At 37.5% G+C, this 13,902-nt stretch overlaps 1 protein-coding gene across 1 annotated transcript in view; it reads left to right on the top strand.

The window, feature by feature from the left end:
• The window catches only part of TMC1 (transmembrane channel-like 1), a 190,132-nt gene that overhangs the window by 140,859 nt on the left and 35,371 nt on the right, over nucleotides 1–13,902 (top strand). Inside the window, exon 15 of the mRNA XM_011947044.1 lies at nucleotides 9,878–10,006. Within this exon, the coding sequence (XP_011802434.1) occupies nucleotides 9,878–10,006 (129 nt within the window). The remainder of the gene's footprint in view (nucleotides 1–9,877; nucleotides 10,007–13,902) is intronic.

The raw sequence follows: 13,902 nt of genomic DNA, 5'->3' as shown, positions 1-13,902 counted from the left end.
TAACAAAGCTTCACATGTACTACTAAACCTAAAAAAAAAAGTTTTTTTTTAAATAGATAGATTATTTGGGGAGTACACATTAAGAAATTTTAATAATGTCAATTTTCTGTTAAATAGTTTTCCCTTAAGAGAAATACAATACTATTTTAAATCATTTGTTTTCACGATGATTTTGTAAATAACCCCAGCCCAAAACTAGCCATACTTTACCAGAGAAAAGGAATAATGTTTCATATGGCTTTCTATCCCTTAAGGGAAACCACGACAAATAAAACCAAACAAAACTCAAGAAAAAATCTACTTCTGATCTCTTATTTTTATACAAATCCAATTTATATTTTGAAAAGCTTCTATGATTTTATGTAGTTAGAATTGATATTCCTAATGTGTAGCCCATAAAGTGATTTTGGGGTTTCAAATTATCATCGAGAACAGCCTTTGTCATAAAGCTTCTGTATATTAGACAACAGTTCAGTTTAGTACTGAATGTAGTCTTTGTGAAATTATTTGAATAATTTTTTACTGCATTTTTTTGTAAGATAACATAAAAAATGAAAGAGTAGCATTAGTTTTATAAAATTCATATAATTTAAACGAATATGTAAATCATATCTTCAGCCTCAATCAGATGCTCATCAAACTTAAGCCAATCAAGATTTCTGCTGTGAAAGAAAAAAATAAGGGAAGTGTGTATAATGTTAGACATATATCATTAATTACTGAGTACAAAAATTATGGTATAATTGGGAATTCTATTTTACTTTATTTGTTAAGCTTTCAGGAACTAGGTTTTCTTTAAACCTGTCTGTAGTGATTTTCCTTGCTTCATCATCTTTTCTTACTGCCATTTGTAGTTGGATTTCCCCCTTATCTTTCACCTTCCTTTCTCCACAGAAGCATTAAGCTCTAGTGGGAAAGTCTGCAGAAGTGGGCCAAGGGAAAAGGGGTTGTGGTTCTGACTGGAATGGTGATTAGGCAGATGGAATCTCTGGGAACAAAAAGAACATATAGGACCTAACAAATCTGAGTGTGGTAAGGTCTGGCCTTTAAGAGATCAATATCTGTATCCATGCATCTAAAATTTCTATTCTTTAATTGCTTAAAAAATATGCCTACAAAAATAGTAAAGGCAGCTGCTTTGCATGTAATGTTAGATATGCACCCTAATTCATTGTTCTGTGAGAGTATTGCAGATGTTTCCTCTTCTCCTCCAGGGATACCCTCTGCTTTGATTCTCTCCAAGGATGCTATGAGACTAAAAGCACTTATTGTTTTTAATATAGGATAATGTGATTGCTTCTTTACTTCTGCAGATTCCCAAGAAATCATTCAGTTTCATCCCCACTGGATTTGATAGGTGGGCAGCAGAGCCATTCCTCTTTAAAGCTATACCCTGAGGTCTCCACTTTGGGGAAGGGGAGAAAGCAACAGCTGAAGATAACCACAACAATGGCTAATGTGCCAAGTATTTCCTCCTCAAATTTTTACATTTCACTCTGAGAAACATTCTATTATTATTCCTATTTTACACATGAGAAGACTGAGACTTAGGTAATTTGCTCAAGATCTCTGAGAAAGTCAATGACAGGAGCCCTAATTTAGCCTACATAGTCTGCTTACAGAGTTTGTGTCTTTGTTCATAGCGCTAAATTGTCCCCTAGTTAGCATCAGCACACACTCCCCAAACTCCTGCCTGCAATGTCTATATTTGGTGGTCCTTTATGATGTTCCTTGCCTATTGTTTTCCCTTCACCTATTAATAAATTATTCCTTTAGCTTTATTGATCAAAGCTGCATTTTAACTAATGTCATGTGTGCAAAGTTTTTAGGTGCAGAGTGTGGGGTTTAGCAGGAGGCCTGTGTAGGGGCTGTGCTCCACATCCTGACAAGCATACAAGGAACTAGTATGATATCCTTGAGATTGGCTGGGCTACCATTTTTTGGATTCCCTTTCTTTTAAAATATGTTTTTCCTATGGTATATGAATAAACATTTAAAATTTTTAATACAATGTATCAGAGGAACCCACCCCTGATAGTTAATGTGGGTTCTTTTCTATTTCCCTAAGTGTCAGCTGGTTTGAGAAATAAGGGGAAAGAGTATAAAAGAGAGAAATTTTAAAGCTGGGTGTCCGGGAGAGACATCACATGTTGGCAGGTTCCATGATGCTCCCTGACCCGTAAAACCAGCAAGATTTTATTAGCGATTTTCAAAAGGGGAGGGAGTGTACGAATAGGGTGTGGGTCACAGAGATCACATGCTTCACAAGGTAATAGAATATCACAAAGCAAATGGAGGCAGGGCAAGATCACAGGACCACAGAACGGGGCGAAATTAAAAATTGCTAATGAAATTTCGGGCATATATTTCATTGATAACATCTTATCAGGAGACAGGGTTTGAGAGCAGACAACTTGTCTGATCAAAATTTATTAGGTGGGAATTTCCTGGTCCTAACAAGCCTGGGAATGATAAAGGAGACTGGGGCTTATTTCATCCCTTCGGCTTTGACCATAAAAGACTGCCACCTCCTCAGGGGCTGTTCATAGGCCTACCCTCAGTGTCGCATTCTCTTTCTCAGGGATGTTTCTTGCTGAGAAAAAGAATTCAGTGATATTTCTCCTATTTGCTTTTGAAAGAAGAGAAATATGGCTCTGTTCTGCCCACCTCACTGGCAGTCAGAGTCCAAGGCCATCTCCCTTGTTCCCTGAACATTGCTGTTATCCTGTTCCTTTTTCAAGGTGCCCAGATTTCATATCGTTCAAGCACACATGCTCTACAATTTGTGCAGTTAACACAATCATCACAGGGTCCTGAGGCGACATACATCCTCCTCAGCTTACAAAGATGATGGGATTAAGAGATTAAAGTAAAGACAGGCATAGGAAATCACAAGGGTATTGATTGGGGAAGTGATAAGTGTCCATGAAATCTTCACAGTTTATATTCAGAGATTGCAGTAAAGACAGGCATAAGAAATTATAAAAGTATTAATTTGAGGAACTAATAAATGTCCATGAAATATTCACAACTTATGTTCTTCTGCCATGGCTTCAGCCGGTCCCTCCATTCGAGGTCCCTGACTTCCTGCAACAACAGTGTTTGAATCCTCTTCAGATATTTTATGTGAAAGTTAGGTCACTGCTTGGGAAAGAATAGAATTTCAACCTATGGGATGAGGATGCTTAAGAGGATGTGGAGGACTTCCAAACCACTCTGAAATGTTTTCTTACCTGAGGAAATCTTCTAGACCTGGCAGTAGAAACCTAAAAATATCCCTCATAGCCTTCTTCTAATTGATGCTAGTTATTCGAATCTGAGCTCAACATTGCCTGGAAAGGGCGGGCATGGAGGCATGTATCTGTAGTCCCAGTTACTCAGGTGGCTGAGACAGGAGGATTGCTTGAGTCCAGGAGTTCCAGGTCAGCCTGGGCAACATAGCAAGACCCCTGTCTCTAAATACATACATATGTACATATACATATACATACATACAAAGAACTGCTTCAGGATGGGAAAGGAGATAAAGAGTAGGAAGGAGAAAAAATTGTGTCCAAAAATAATCACAGGAATACTATCAATCATTCATTCATTTTGTATTTATTGAGTGCACAGTAATTGCTGGGCATTGTGCTAGATACTAGAGATACACTGGGGAACAAATATGGGTCAAAAATTGTAAATTTACAATGGTAACAAGCACTACAGGGATGAAATGCATAGACCCTTGAAACTTTTTATAGGGAGTTTACGCTTGTCAGGGAGTTGAGAGAGACTGCTAAATTAGTGATGTTGTAGGGATGCATAGTTGCTGGCATAAACTGAGTCAAGAAACAGGTGTAGCAAGAGTGATTGAGTAGAGTAAGACCAAATACAAAGGCCCTGTGGCCTGGAGAAGTGTGAAGTTTGAGGGTCTAAAAGAAGGCCAGTGAGGCTGGACCAGAAAAGACAAATATAAACACAGAAAAGGGAAGAGAAATGCAAAAAAGAATATGGATAGTTAAACAGGGGTCAGATTACACAGAAACTTTCAGATTACGCAGAAACATTTCACTCTCTTGCTCCACTTTTCTACTCCAGTTGTTGCAGCAAATAACTGCCTGTAGCTGTTACCTGATGGCATCTACATTGTTCTCCACACATATTCTCACCTTTACCCCAGCATTCTCTGCAGTCACCACATGGAGCATTAATACTCTATGGGGCCATCCTTAACTAATGGGAAATGAGAGCTAGTGGATAAATATGCCCCTCTTCTGTCTCTTGAGTGGGCAATTCTGAGGCTTATTCTATATGTCTACTAAGTGGGTCCCCAGAAGGATTAAGACCCACTTACCTTAATAGTGATAGCTTGTAACACACCTTGGTGGAGAGACTTTCTCTCCTTTGCTGTTTTATTCTTCCCATTCCCCTCTCCTGTTCTCTGATATTACATCCCCAAAACTGCTACTGCTTAAAAGCCCTTGTCACAGGGGAAAGGGGGAACCAAAGCTGAGGCTGTCTCTTATATTTACATACTTAAGTTTCAATTAAGTTTTTGTTTGCATTGTATTTATTTGTAGCTAACATATTTATGGCAGATGATATGTCCATCTTCCATTTATAATAGTAACAATACCTTATAAAAATAAACTATATTAAAGTTAAAAGAAATATCAGATAAGTAATAATTCACATGGTACTTGGATATGGCAAGGTTTGTGAAGATTGTACATGACAGCACAGGATTTAGGAAACACTGTTCTGAGGAGTGAAGCTAGAACTCAACCTAACAACTCCTAGTTAAATGATTCTTTACCTTTAGAGATAATTCTTATTCACTAGTTACTTTAGAGGGGAGACTATATAGGTAGCTGGAAATAAAAACCAAAAGATTTCTCAGATGGAATAGCACTAGTACTTCTGGCAAAATATATCCTGTTAGATGTTCAATGTCTTCAGCTGTAGGGCATGAATTACTGAGAAGGAACAGAAAGGGAAGTGCAAACATGAGCTATCATGTAAATGTGTAATTGTATGTCTATTTTTATATTTATTGCCTGTTGCCATATGGGAAAATAGTGAACTTCCCTTGTAATCCATAGCACACACACTTTGCACTTTGCACATAAATTTAAGCCCACCTGAATTTGAATCCAACTGAGATAACCGGTTTCGAATTTTCCATATTTTTTCTTTTCATATACATGTTATGAAATACATACACATAATATGTATATATACATAGGGTCTCTGTTAACAAATGAGTTCATACCACATACACTGTTTTGGAAATTTTAAAAAAACATATTTCCTATTAGAGCATAGCATTTTTTGTACCTTTAAAACAACTTTGTTGAGCTACAATTTACACATAATATAGTCCACCCATTTAAAATACATGATTTGAAAATTAACAAAGTTATTGAGGACATGAACTTAGCTCTGGATCAAGTGAGCCTAACAGATATCTACAGAACTCTCCACCCAAAAACAACAGAATATATAGTCTTCTGAGTGCTACATTGGACTTGCTCTAAAATTGATTATATGATTGGAAGTAAAACACTCCTCAGCAAATGCAAAATAACTGAAATCATAACACAGTATCTCGGACAACACAACAGTCAGATTAGAAATCAAAATTAAGAAACTCACCCAAAACCACACAACTACATGGAAATTGAACAATTTGCTCCTGAATGACTACTGAGTAAATAACGAAATGAAAGCAGAAATCAAGATGTTCCTTGAAACTAATGAGAATAAAGACACAATGTACCACAATCTCTGGGACACACTTAAAGCAGTGTTAAGAGGGAAATTTATAGCACTAAATACCCACATCAAAAAGCTAGAAAGATCTCAAATTAACATCCTAACATCACAACTAAAAGAACTAGAGAACCAAAAGCAAACAAACCCCCAAACTAGCAGAAGATAAGAAATAACCAAGATCAGAGCAGAACTGAAGGAAATAGAGACACAAAAACCCTTAAAAATTTCAACAAATCCAGGAGCTTTTTTTTTTTTGGAAAAAATTAGTAAAATAGATAGACCACTAGCTAGATTAATGAAGAAAAAAAGAGAAGAATCAAATAAACACAATAGAAAATGACAAAGGGGATATCACCACTGATCCCACAGAAATACAAACAACGAACAGAGAATACTATAAACGCCCCTATGCAAATAAACTAGAAAACCCATAAGAAATGAATAAATTCCTGGAAACATACACCCTCCCAAAACTGAACCAGGGAGAACTTAAATCCCTGAATAGACCAGTAACGAGTTCTAAAATTGAGGCAGTACCAAATGGCCTACCAACCAAAAAAAGCCCAGGATCAGATGGATTTACAGCTGAATTCTACCAAAGGTACAAAGCGGAGCTGGTACATTTCTTCTAAAACTATTCCAAACAATTGAAAAGAAGGGACTCCTCCCTAATTCATTTTATGAGGCCAGCATCATCCTGATACCAAAACCTAGCAGAGATAAAATGAAAAAAGAAAACTTCAGGCCCAGTGAACATCAATGTGAAAATTCTCAATAAAATATCAACAAACCAAATCCAGCAGCACATCAAAAAGCTTATCCACCATGATCAAGTTGGCTTCGTCTGTGGAATGCAAGGCTGGTTCAACATACACAGATCAATAAACATGACCTACAGAACTAAAGACAAAAATCACATGATTATCTCAATAGATACAGAAAAGGCCTTTGATAAAATTCAACATGCCTTCACGTTAAAAACTCTCAATAAACTAGGTATTGATGGAACATACTTCAAAATAATGAAAACCATCTATGACAAACCCACAGCCAATATTATACTAAATGGGCAAACCTGGAAGTGTTCCCCTTGAAAACTGTCACAAGACAAGGATGCTGTCTCACACCACTCCTATTCAACATACTATTGGAAGTTCTGTCCAGGGCAATCAGGCAAGATAAAGAAATAAAGTGCATTCAAATAGGAAGAGAGGAAGTTAAATTGTCTTTGTTTGCAGATGACATTATCCTGTATTTAGAAAACCCCATCATCTCAGCCTGAAAGCTTCTTAAGCTGATAAGCAATTTCAACAGAGTCTTAGAATACAAAATCAATGGGCAAAAATCACAAGCATTCCTATACACCAACAACAGACAAGCAGAGAGCCAAATCATGAATAAGCTCCCATTCACAATTGTTACAAAAAGAATAAAATACCTAGGAATACAGATAGGAACTCTTCAAGGAGAACTACAAACCACTGCTCAATGAAATCTGAGAGGACACAAACATATGGGAAAACATTCCATACTCATGGATAAGAAAAATCAATATTGTGAAAATGGCCATACTGCCCAAAATAATTTATAGATTCAATGCTATTTCCATTAAAACACCATTGACATTCTCCACAGAATTAGAAAAAAGTATTTTTAAATTCATATGGAACCAAAAAAGAGTCCTTATAACTGAGAAAATCCAAAGCAAATAGAACAAAACAGGAGGTGTCACACTACCTGACTTCAAACCATACTACAAGGCTATAGTAACAAAAATAGGTAGACAGACCAATGGAACAGAATAGAGAACACAGAAATAAGATCGTACACCTGATCTTTGACAAAGTTGACAAAAACAAGCAATGGGGAAAGGATTTGCTGTTTAATAAATGATGCTGAGAAAACTGGCTAGCCTATGCAGAAAATTGAAATGGGACCCTGTCTATACACCTTATACAAAAATTAACTCAGGATGGATTAAAGGCTTAAATACAAAACCCAAAACTATAAAAATCATAGAAGAAAATCTAGGCAATACCATTTAGGACATAGGCATGGGCAAAGATTTCAAGGTGAAAACATCAAAAGCAATTGCTACAAAAGCAAAAATTGACAAATGGGAATTAATTAAACTAAAGAGCTTCTGCACAACAAAAGAAACTATCATCAGAGTGAACAGACAACCTACAGAATGGGAGAAAATTTTTGCAATCTATCCATCTGACAAAGATCTAATGCCCACAGTTGACAAAGAACTTAAACAAATTAATGAGAAAAAACATACAACCCCATTAAAAAGTGAGTGAAGGACATGAACAGATGCTTCTCAAAGAAGAGATTCACGCAGCCAGCAACCATATGAAAAAACACTCAACATCACTGATCATTAGAGAAATGCAAATCAAAACCACAATGAGATACCATCTCACATCAGTTAGAATAGTGATTATTAAAAAGTCAGGAAACAACAGATGCTAGTGAGGCTGCAGAGAGATAGGAAGGCTTTTACACAGTTGGTGGGAATGTAAATTAATTCAACCATTGTGGAAGACAGTGTGGCAATTCCTTAAAGACCTAGAACCAGAAATAACATTTGGCCCAGCAATCCCATTACTGGGTACATACCCAAAGGAAAATAAATTATTCTGTTATAAAGATACATGCCCACGTATGTTCATTGCAGCACTATTCACAATAGCAGAGACATGGAATCAACCCAAATGCCTATCAATGATAGACTAGATAAAGAAAATGTGCTATATGTACACCATAGAATACTACGCAGCTGTAAAAAGGAATGAGATCATGTCCTTTGCAGAGACATGGATGGAGGTGAAAGCCATTATCCTCAGCACACTAACACAGTAACAGAAAACTAAACGCCACATGTTCTCACTCATAAGTAAGAGCTGAACAGTGAGAACACATGGACACAGGGAGGGGAACAACACACACTGGGGTCTGGTGGTAGGTAAGGGAGAAGTGAGAACATCAGGAAAAACAGCTAATGCATGCAGGACTTAATACTTAGGTGATGGGTTGATAGGTGCAGCAAACCATCATGGCACATGTTTACCTATGTAACGAACCTGCACATGTACCCCAGAACTTAAAATAAAAAAAAAAGAAGACATAAAAAATTTAAAAAAATACACAATTCAGTGGTTTCTAATATATTCACAGTTATGTATCCAGCATCATGATAGCATTTTGTTTTAAGAGCTTACAATATACCATTGTGCAGACATTTAATTTCTTTTATTAGTCTCGCAAGCATATTTGAATTTTTCCATTTTTAATCTGGAAGAAGCAGTACTTTCATGATTGTATGCATAGATTTGTGCACGTGTGTGTATATTGCTGTCCTAGGCATTTCTAAAAGTGGATTTTCTTGGTCAAGCTCCAAACACTTTAAAATATGATGGATCTTAACAAATTTCTTCCCAACGTTGTGCCCAGTTTAACTTCCCCATCAGTTTATGGTCGTGCTAGTTCACCACACTCACCAATATGAAGAAGCATGGATTTTGCATTTATCACTCTGGGAGGCAACAACTCATTGCTTTCATTTGCATTTTTATTATGTGGGGTTTAGGTATTTTTCAGTTTTAATGGACTGTTTGCATATATTCTTCTGTGAATTTTTAATTTGTGACTTTTGCTCGTTTCTTTCTTTATTTCTTTATTGGATTGTCCACCTATATTCATACTAATTTGTAAAAGCTTTTAATGTGTTAAAACATCACCCTCTATCATATATGTTGCAAGCACTTTTTCCACATTTGTCTTTCAAGTCTGTAAATAGTGCTATTCACCACATAAAATTTTAAACTGCTGTGTGGCCAATATTTTCCTGTTTTTGGTTATTGTACCATGCTCATAACATTTCTCAGTAAGAAGAAAACTTTTGATTTAGTAAATGGGAAATAATTATTTTTAAAGTAATAAAGTCGGGGTGAAATATTTTTTATTTACTTGATATGACTAGTTGTTTTCTTCTTTTGCCATTAATTGCAGTCTTCAAGCCAATGCTTCTTTAGAAACATGACAGATTTAATACCAACACTAGGACCATTTGAAGACAGAGCTGTGTGTTTTAATAGAGATAATATCTCAACAGGAGTTTGTGCGGCTGACAGTCTCTGATGTTCTGACCACCTACGTCACAATCCTCATCGGGGACTTTCTAAGGGCATGTTTTGTGAGGTTTTGCAATTATTGCTGGTGCTGGGACTTGGAGTACGGATATGTAAGTATGATGTTACTTTTGCTCTTGTAAGGTTTTTACTTTGTAATTCATCATTTACACACACTATATAGGAGAAAGGCATCATAGAGTTTAGTGGATGGGATCACCTTTTTAGGTGCCAATAAATGACGTCCAATGAGTACATTTATAATGCAGAGAAGGTCAGACTTGAGTATCATGGTTTACAATATTCTAGTAAAATTAGCACAAAATAGCATAAGCAATGGACCTCAACTTGTTAGTTGAAATGTTGAACTCAGTAAATCTTGGCCCTGTAGCCCACCTTCTCCCTATAAAATTACTAGCATTTCTAGAAGCAGGGAAAGGTGGCTAATATCAACTGCATATTCTAATATGCCTTTGAATTCTACTAAACTCCTGGATACTATTGTGTGCCAGTCACTGCAGTAGATGCGGGAGATAAAAGGATTTGATAAATATGGTGCTTGCTTCACAAAGTTCACAGTCTAATAAGAGCTTGACAGAGACACACGCAAGAGACTGCAGAAGGCTCAAGGAAGGCCTAGTTTGCTGTCATGCATCTGGCAAGTGGTGGAGCTGAATTCTGGCAGGGGCGGCTTCTTTTCCTGAAACAATGGCTCGGGTTTCTCAGAACCACACTGGTGCTGACTCCATCACCAGCTTTCCCTCTATGCTCAACCACAGGTCCCCCAACAAAGTCTGAGGACAAAGTCTGAGGACAACAGCACAGTCATCACTCAGTGACTAGCACATCGCCTGGTTTCCACTGTCCTCCTTTGCAGTCAAACTGGCTTCATTCATCCCGGAAAATATGACCTGGGGGGTTGGTAGTACTCATTTGCTTAAAATCTTCCAGTGACTTCTCAAGTACTTAGAATGATTTCCAAATTCCTTTCTAGGCCTTCAGTACCCTGGATGATCTGCTTCTTTTCTTTCTTTCTCAAGACATTTGCTACCACTTTTGCTCTTGCTTTGTAAAGTTCACAAACATGGGCTGCTTTTTAGGCCCAAACGCAAGATGGCCCTTGCATTTGTAATTGCTGTTTCTCCCGCAGGGGGTGCTGTTGCCCTAGAACTAGGAATGGCTGGTTTTTTCTTGTCATTAAAGACTCAGCTATTATGTTACCTCCTTAGAGCTCTTCTCTGACCACCTATTCTAACTAGCTAATCAGGCACTGTTTATATCAACACACTGTTCTGTTTTCTTCATAAGATGTGCATCTATTTGACATTACTCTTGTAGAATGTACTCATGGTCTATCTCCCTTTGTTAGAGTGGATACTCTATGAAAACAGAGGCCCTGACCTCTGTTATTTGAACTGTGTGAGTCACGTAGCAGGCATCATGTCTTGACTGGCTGTTTGAATGTTGAACCTCCTCATTTTTGCACCATCAAGGCAGCACTGTCTATTGCCAGAACTCTGCCGCCTTCGAAGCATGTGCCCATGGAGTTTCAGTGTAATGTTTTTGAGTTATTGAACCAGTAATGCTTCTCTCCTCACCAGTGAGGGAATATCCTTTATAGCTGATCTTCTATTTCTTTTATCTCCTGCCCTCTGGTCTCTAGATAAGTCCTACAGTTAGGACTATTTTCAAGATTTCAGGCTAGGTCTGTCTGGCTGTCTGACTTTGAGATGGTACCTTTTATGAGGTCATCTCCATCACCCTCATTGAAAGTGCCTCCTTGGACTGGCCAAAAGCAGTTAGGTAATGCTCTTCGGTGAACGACAGTGAGGTAATGGCTATAGATACAGGATGCTCTTGTATTGCTTTCCCATTCTTTGCTATGAGGTATTCAGCTGGCTTGGTTTCATTTCTATTTTCCTTGCCTGATTCAGCTCCTCTGAGGCAGACATAAAAATTGCTATTTCTTCCTCAGACCATTGCTTGGCTTGTGCTTACCTTTTATCCCTTGGCTGCTTTCTTCTTAAGTGGCAGAAAATCTGACTGCAAATAGGAAGTCAATATTACATGACCTGGATGCATAAAAGCTGTAATTAAATGACTGTAATTTATTATTTATTGACTGCTGACAGTGTTCCTGGGTTAGTACAAAGTACAGGGAAAAAGACAAGTTCCTGTTTTAGGTCACAGAGAAGGAATTTTCTCCCACGTTACCTTTGGAAGGCTCAAAAAAGCTCTGTCAGAATCAAAACAAGTTTTAAAACATTAATGATGGATGATGAATCTTTGATGTAGATCCCATTGTCATTGACTTACCAAATGGATAGCTTACATGGGTGAGAGCCTACTAGGTGCAAGCTATTATGAACAAACTCTGTGCTAGGTGATAAAGCAATACAGGGATGTAGAAGATGTAGATTTACGTAGAGGTTGCAAATGTGGCCTGCAGGGTGGATTCAGCTAATGGTTATTTTTGTGTGGTATGCCCAGTGGTGGTGTTTGTTTTTGTTTCATTTTTTATGAGTTAATTTTTTAAAATGAGAGCTTTTACATAAAAACACATGGATTTCCTGTTTTTCTTGAAAGCCTGGCAAAATTCAGTCTGTATTCCCACTAGGGAGAAATTGGCTAGAGTTGAGAAACCACCGCCATCTGCAGTTGGGATATTCCTTCTCCAGTTCCTCATACTCTTCACCACTCTTTTCTCTTGCAAACTCCCGGTATCAATAGAGAAATCAATTGTATGGCCCTTTGGAAGAGAAAGTGTGTGTGTGTGTGCATGTGTGTGTGTCTGTGTGTGTGTGAGAGAGAGAGACAGGCGTGCATCAGTAGAAATGCAGACATGGAGGAGGAGACATTTGAACTAAGTCTTTTTTTTTTTTTTTTTTTTGAGATGGAGTCTTGCTCTGTCACCCAGGTTGGAGTGCAGTGGCCGGATCTCAGCTCACTGCAAGCTCCGCCTCCTGGGTTTACGCCATTCTCCTGCCTCAGCCTCCCGAGTAGCTGGAACTACAGGCATCTGCCACCTCGCCCGGCTAGTTTTTTGTATTTTTTTAGTAGAGACGGGGTTTCACTGTGTTAGCCAGGATGGTCTCGATCTCCTGACCTCGTGATCCGCCCGTCTCGGCCTCCCAAAGTGCTGGGATTACAGGCTTGAGCCACCACGCCCGGCCTTGAACTAAGTCTTAAAGGATGATCAGGATTTCAAGAGATGAAAGGAGGAGTTCCTGGTGGAGGGACAAGTATAAGACAAGGTCCCAGAGCTAGACAGTATGGACAATCCAGGTATAAATTAAAAAAACTAAAATGAGGCTGTTTTAGAGCAGAAAAGGCTGATAAGAAGGTTTCTCTGCTATTCTCCTAGACCTGCTAATCAACAATATGGTTTCAGAAAGTGCCTGTCATGAAGGGAAGGACAACCTGAGATGGGCAGAGGAGATACTTGAGAATTCTGTCAGAAATAAAATATAAAAACGTGATCCTTTCTGATACACACATGCATGCACATGTACACACACACACAAAGCACATTTTTTTCTTCTGAATTCCAAAAATAATGCCAGTTTATTGTAGAAAATTTGGAAAATATAACAAAGCGAATATGAAAATAAAAATCATAGGTAATCTCTGCCACTAATGAGATTAATTATTTGGATTGTTGAATCAAATAGTATTAGATAACAAGTACTACATATTTATATATAGTAATATAGATTTCTATAAATATACACATATATACATTTGTATATGTATATATGTATGTGTGTAAACAGATAGATAGTAGACTGATTACCTGCTTTTGTTTGTTTTACCTAACAGTGATCATTTCCCAATACTATTAACTGTTGTTTTGTCACATACCTTTTAAATGGTTGTATAATATTCTGTATGTGGATGTAGTATAATTAATCTAATTAGTTTTAATTTGCTTTAAGTTGAACTGTCTAATTATTCTTTTGATAATAAGTGTGAGGACATTTCTTTTTTTTTTTTTTATTTTTTATTTTTT

Source organism: Colobus angolensis, unplaced genomic scaffold, assembly GCF_000951035.1.
Source record: "Colobus angolensis palliatus isolate OR3802 unplaced genomic scaffold, Cang.pa_1.0 Scaffold257, whole genome shotgun sequence".
Lineage (NCBI taxonomy): Eukaryota > Metazoa > Chordata > Mammalia > Primates > Cercopithecidae > Colobus > Colobus angolensis.
This window is presented reverse-complemented; position numbering and strand designations above follow the sequence as displayed.